Below are 6,000 nucleotides of genomic sequence, written 5' to 3'. Positions count from 1 at the left end.
TAAGGAATTCTGAAAACAAATCTTGAATAGTGGGAATGGGGAACTCTCTATTGCAGGGAGTGGTCAACAGTATCAATGCATTTAAGGTAAGGCTGGATAAAACTTTGAGAGAAAAGGGAATAGAGTTGTGCTGATAGTTAGATAAGGAAAGACACTAGGAGTCTCAAGCAAAGCATAAACATTGGTATGGACTGATTGGGCCAAATGGTTTGCTACTGAGCTGAATATCCTATGCAATTCTACTCAGAGAGTAGTAAGGGCGTGGAATGCCCTGCCTGCAAAAATAGTAGACTCGCCCACTTTAAGGGCATTTAAATGGTCATTGGATAAACATATAGATGATAATGGAATAGTTTAGGTTAGATGGGCTTCAGATTGGTTTCACAGGTCGGTGCAACATCGAGGGCCGAAGGGCCTGTACTGCACTGTAATGTTCTATGTTCTATGTCGGTACCAACTGTTACTGCACATTCACTAGCTTCATTTCAGTGGAACAGAAAAGAAGATTTGCAATCAGCAACCAAAGCTAACACTTCCACATTGGGTTAAGACTGTTCATTATACAGCAAACTTTTTATTAACTGGCACCTATGGGACCAGTGTACCTGTTGATCAAATATTCCAGATAATGAAGGAGGTACGCAAAATCACAGTAAACTCTGACTATGCGAAGCATTAACAACCCTCAAAAAAACTGTGTAAAACACACCTTGTAAAATCAATGTAAAAACATACAGTAAATAATAGAAACATTATGTGGTGGATTATACACATCATTGTTATCCTTTATTTACAACACAAATACTCGGATATCGCGGTATCTGAGGTACACAATCTTAGCAAGTTTACCAAGAGTGTCAGTTAACAAAGTGCCGGGTAAAACAAAGTTTGCTGTAATTCCCAATTGCCTATTTGAGTGATAACAAAGACTGGAAATAAAACTATACTTAGATAGTCTAAGTTGGGAAAAAGCCCATTAAATTCACCTCGATCAGAACCCAAATATTGTGAAATCTCATCCAACTACATTGGATATGCTTTCTGCTAATAAAAAGGTACATTTCAGAAGCACAATTAAACATGCTTATTCTTTTTAGAAGTTGCTTTTTTAAACAACTCAAAGTTCCAAGCATTCTTTTAAAAGTTTCTACTGGTGATCCAACAATAGCTGTATGTTCTTTTTAATGGGGAAGCTTGGGTAGTCATAGGGTATTAAGAAGCTAAGACATGCCAGTGTTGAATTAAGTCTGATACCAGCAGAGGTGCAAGATCAACATATAGGAGCTCCCTGATTTACAACATCTGAATTATTAACACTCATACATTACAAAAACGATGCCATACAGCGGTGTAATTTTAAAGATCCAACATATGAACATTTCCTCAACTTACAAATGGCTATTTTATATTGTCCTGCATGTGCCCCCACTTGCGTGCAAATCGACTTGCGAATGGACTCAAGAACGCCGAGGACTACCTGTACGCTCAATTGCATAACGTAAGACAAGATCAGACAGGGGTCCCACGCAAACAATATCCAGGCTGTCCCTGAAGGAAAGTGTGTATTCAAAGCACAAGGTCAAATTTTGCCCTGATATCGCCAGTCAACTGGCACCAGTCACAGTGCGGCACACATTTGAATAGCCACCTGAAAGGGGTTACCATATGGGGAATCCATAACTTTGTGGCAGTCAGCATTTTCAGGTAAAACAGAAAAATATTTGGGAGGGAGGTGAAGTTGAAAATGTATCACTGTAATACTTTCACTAAAACAGGGCAATAAATTAATTCCAGTGTATTGACGTTAAACTTAGATTGAGCCATTCATCTGCAATACAAGTTCTTGCTTTTGTTGAAGATCAGACTGTTTATCAAAATCAAATAAAGGCTTTTTACAAAATTGAAGAAATGTTAGCTGCTTCAAAAACTGTGTTCATAGGAAAGATACTTACATGCAGAAGTTGAAAATACTAATGATCATAACATTTCAAAGGAATCCATGTAATTTTTAATTTGGGGTAGGATTTTCAGAGTTCATGCTCGAGTCCAATCATTCGTTCAGCACTTACTCCAACCGTGCAGTAAGTTGGCCACCACAAGGTTTACAATTCTGTAGACAAGGATGTTGTGACAAGGTTTACAATTCTGGCTTAATTTATTAAAATTAAGCGCAAGGTGCTCCATGTCAGATTGCTGAGAAGAATCAGTCTTTTTAAGCATTGAGCCAAAACTGTTACTCATTTGTGCTTTTATAGCAAGTGAGGCTGGCATTCAAGAAGAGATTAACAGACACATTTGCTGAGCTATCGAGGTGTGTAAGCACAGAGGCAGTTTCTGTTTCTTACAGAGGCAGTGTCAGTTTCTTAACCAACATGTGAAACAGCATAAATATTGCAACCTGAGTGTTGAATTAATTTAACAAACATGAGACATAGTAACTCATTTCAACTGTTCCTACAATTGCTGAAGCTCGGATTCGCATCAATGCCTCCAGGTTAGATGTCAGATACAGTCACGACTGAAGTCAGGAGCCAGTCAGCTTACATGGATAGCACATGATCCATAGTGAAACTAATTGTGTGGGTTCAATTTCTATTCTCGCTGTGGTGGATTTGGGTCTTGCATTCTCACCCTACCATGAGAGTGCAAGGAAATGGCAAAGCATCCCTGACAAGAATTGGAAAGATAAATGGCCGAAGATGAAGCATTAGTCAATAACAAGCCAAAGACTTGTCTTCAGGCAGAACACAACTGAATGAATGAACTCGAGAAATGGGCATTCAAATAAGAAACATAAGGATGGCTGGCAACTGCAAGATAATTGCCCAGTGTAGTCACATTTTGGGAAAGGAAGGAAATGGTCAAGATTTTAAATAAATGCTTGTTAACAGGTCATGTAGTAATGGCAACTTAGTCTACCAAGTTCTAAACTTGTGTTTTGTTCTACCTCAATGCTGTTTATGCATTCTGGACTCAATTTGATGGACTAAACAGCATTCTGGTCCCATGTCTGTGCCATAAACATGATTTTTAGATATATGGCTTCTGTCATGAGAAACCCAAAACACTGACATATTCTTTGTGTAGATGATATCTAAAAGATTACATCACCAATTACCAAATTCTGAACATTTAATCCGTCAATTAATGATGCAGTGATGGCCACCGGCATCTCCTCACTGAGATGTTGAGAACATTATTTGTGGAGTCTTGTTTAACACTTTAAGGACTCCTCAGAGTTAAGCATTCTGTCATTTATAACAAAGGATAAAGTTAGTTAGTACGTCTACATTTGTGCAATGACTCTCAAACCTGCGTATCACTAATTGAACCGATAATACCCAAAAGTTCTTGGAATGAGATATGTTACAAATTCTTTCCAACAAAATCATCCTAAAGTGAAAATGTTTATTTCATGATACAGACTGATAGTTTGACATCAAGGGAAGTTTGACGGAGTTTATTCTATAGCTGGCACTTATGACAAGAAAGTGCAAATAGTTTGATAAATGAGAGAAAGGCTGGTCACCATACAGTTGGCCATTGTAGTTTGGGTTTAAATTAGAGTTGGGATACTTCACCCTGCTGGTGTGGGACGGACGACAGTTTGGGGAAGGAGGTCACTGCAAACTTGGCCTGGAGAGTTTGGGAGTTGTTCAGTAGGTTAAAAAACGTACTCAACTGGCCTCCCACTATGTGATTCAATTAACACGTGCAATAAAGAGCTATTCAGTTTTATGTAAACCCACCGATGAGCATATTTAAAAATTGTACACAAGTAAATAATCAGCATTACGACTGGCTGGTCCTGTCTTTTGGCAGAAAGTTCTCACTGGATTTAGCTTCATTTTCATTGGTTGATCCTGTGAATTCTGCTGGTGGATTGGTCAGGGTTTCCTTCTCGTGATGGGGAGTCGTCAGGGTGGACTTGTCACAAGGCTCTGCACAGCTGTCAGAAGCCAAAGATACCTGCTGTGAGGAGAGCTCTTCCTGCAACATTCAAACAAATCAAAATAATGGTCAGTGTGATACCATTGTAAGTGAACTAACTGTACTCAGATGCACAAGTATGGATGACTCTACACAATGCAGACACTGCAGCCACTGCAAACCAGAATTATGTGAATTAATTTAATCTCTTCAATTGCTCAGGGGATAAATACATTGTATCTTATAGTTTTAAGTTGCACAGGCTAGAAGGTATTAGGTACCAGGCCTCAATCTATGCCAAACTGGCTGATGTATTCTAGGTCAGTAGTTTAATGGGGCACTACAACTGGCTCATGCATGACAACAGTGACCACAGTTCAGTAATAAATGTACTTCATCAGCGCCACTTCTAAGATACAAATTTCCACTTCTGTACTATTGACTGGCATTTTTCTACCGCATCTACTTGAAGGTCATCCAAAACTTATCTGCCAGTGTATTAACTTGCACCACATTCACTGTGGCCACTGACCTACAATACCTCCAGGTCAAACAAATTATGCATGGAAACCGAGAGCTGCAGCTTCACAGTTGGTAACTGCGGATTCTCCAACAACATGCAAGAAAATTGGACAGACTTTGACAGCACTGGTCCTGTATTTCCTCTGACTGTCACTCGACTCTCCTACAGCTCGATGCGGTGAATCTTCAGTGGGTGTCACTGTTAGGCATGGCTGAATAAAATATGGCTGTCTACATATGTCTTAAGCATTCAATTTTTTAGATCAAGGTGTATAATTGAGTAAATTTTACATTTCTTTGCAGAGTCCCTCTGATTTCTGCCTTCCTGTTATGGGGGATGGTGGGTACCTGAAGGTAGGTTTAATGATTTGACTGATTTGCTTGTGAGCTTGTTGGATTCAATAGCATTTTAGGCATTCTGCATATACAACATCGTTGCAGTAAGACATAATCAAAACCTTGGATGGTACAATGGCTCAGTGATTAGCATTGCTACCTCAGTGCCAGGGACCCAGGTTTGATTCCACCCTTGGGTGACTTTTGGGTTTGCACATTCTCTCCATGTCTGCATGCGTTTCTGCTGGGTGCTCATATTTCTTACCACAGTCCAAAGATGTGTTGGTTGGGTGGATTGGCTGTGCTAAATTGCCCATCTGGTGATGAGCAGGCTGGGTGGATAAGCCATGGAAAATGCAGCATTGCAGGGATGGAATGGAGTAGTGGGTTTGGGTGGGGTGCTCTTCAGGGGTTTGGTGTGGTCTCAATGGGCCAAATGGTCTGCTTCCACACTAGGGATTCTAGAATTCTAAAATTGCTCAGATTATGTGTTCTTGTGCCAGCTACCCATATTTACACTACATACACCAATTCCATTAACATGGGGCAGGCCGTTTCTACAACACTGCCGACGGTAAAGAAGCAGTTTGCACGATGTATGCGGGGAAAATGGTGGTGGGAGGGGAGGGCATGGCAGGACAGCAGGGAGGAAGAGGAGTTGTATGCTGTGAAAATGAGTGAAATAGGAGCAAGTGCAACACATGATAAAGAATCCTGAGAGCAAATGCAAATAGAATGCTAAAAGTAGTAGAAAGGAGATATAGAGGAAGGTCAGTTGTTAATGGCAGAAGATAGATCAACCATATTGAAAGCAAAGAAGAGATAGGTAGTGAGAGGTGGTGAGGGGTGTTCAGAACAGAAGGATACTCAAAATGGAGGGCAGAGTTCATGGTTTGAACTTATTGAACTTAATGTTGAGTCCTGAAAGCTGTAAAGCGACTAAGTAGAAATGAGGTGTTGTCCCTCCAGGGGCTTCACTGGAACATTGTAGTAGGCCTCGGACTGAAATGTTAGCATGAGAGTGACATGATGTATTGAAATAGCAAGCACCTGGAGAGGCAAGGAATGATTAGGGATACTCAGCATGGTTCTGTGCGAGAGAAATTGAGCCTCACAAATTTGATTGATGAGGGCACAGCGGTAAACATTGTTTATTTGAACTTTGGTAAAGCCTTTGTCAAGGCTCCGCAGGTAGACTAATTAGTAAAGTTA

The 6,000-nt window shown here is 40.3% G+C and overlaps 1 protein-coding gene and 1 non-coding gene across 2 annotated transcripts in view; one reads left to right on the top strand and one right to left on the bottom strand.

Annotated features, from left to right (window-relative positions):
- Positions 1–757: 757 nt before the first annotated feature.
- sppl2 (signal peptide peptidase-like 2) overlaps positions 758–6,000 on the bottom strand; it is a 53,917-nt gene continuing 48,674 nt past the window's right edge. Inside the window, exon 14 of the mRNA XM_048613905.1 lies at positions 758–3,990. Coding sequence (XP_048469862.1) covers positions 3,793–3,990 — 198 coding nt within the window. The 3' untranslated portion in view covers positions 758–3,792. The remainder of the gene's footprint in view (positions 3,991–6,000) is intronic.
- Positions 4,490–4,623, top strand: LOC125486533. The gene has a single exon (XR_007265187.1). It is a non-coding gene; the product is annotated as a small nucleolar RNA SNORA44 (small nucleolar RNA).

The sequence above is a fragment of the Rhincodon typus genome, chromosome 29, assembly GCF_021869965.1.
Source record: "Rhincodon typus isolate 14 chromosome 29, sRhiTyp1.1, whole genome shotgun sequence".
Lineage (NCBI taxonomy): Eukaryota > Metazoa > Chordata > Chondrichthyes > Orectolobiformes > Rhincodontidae > Rhincodon > Rhincodon typus.
Note: the sequence above shows the minus strand (reverse complement) of the source record. Positions and strands in the feature narration are given on the sequence as shown.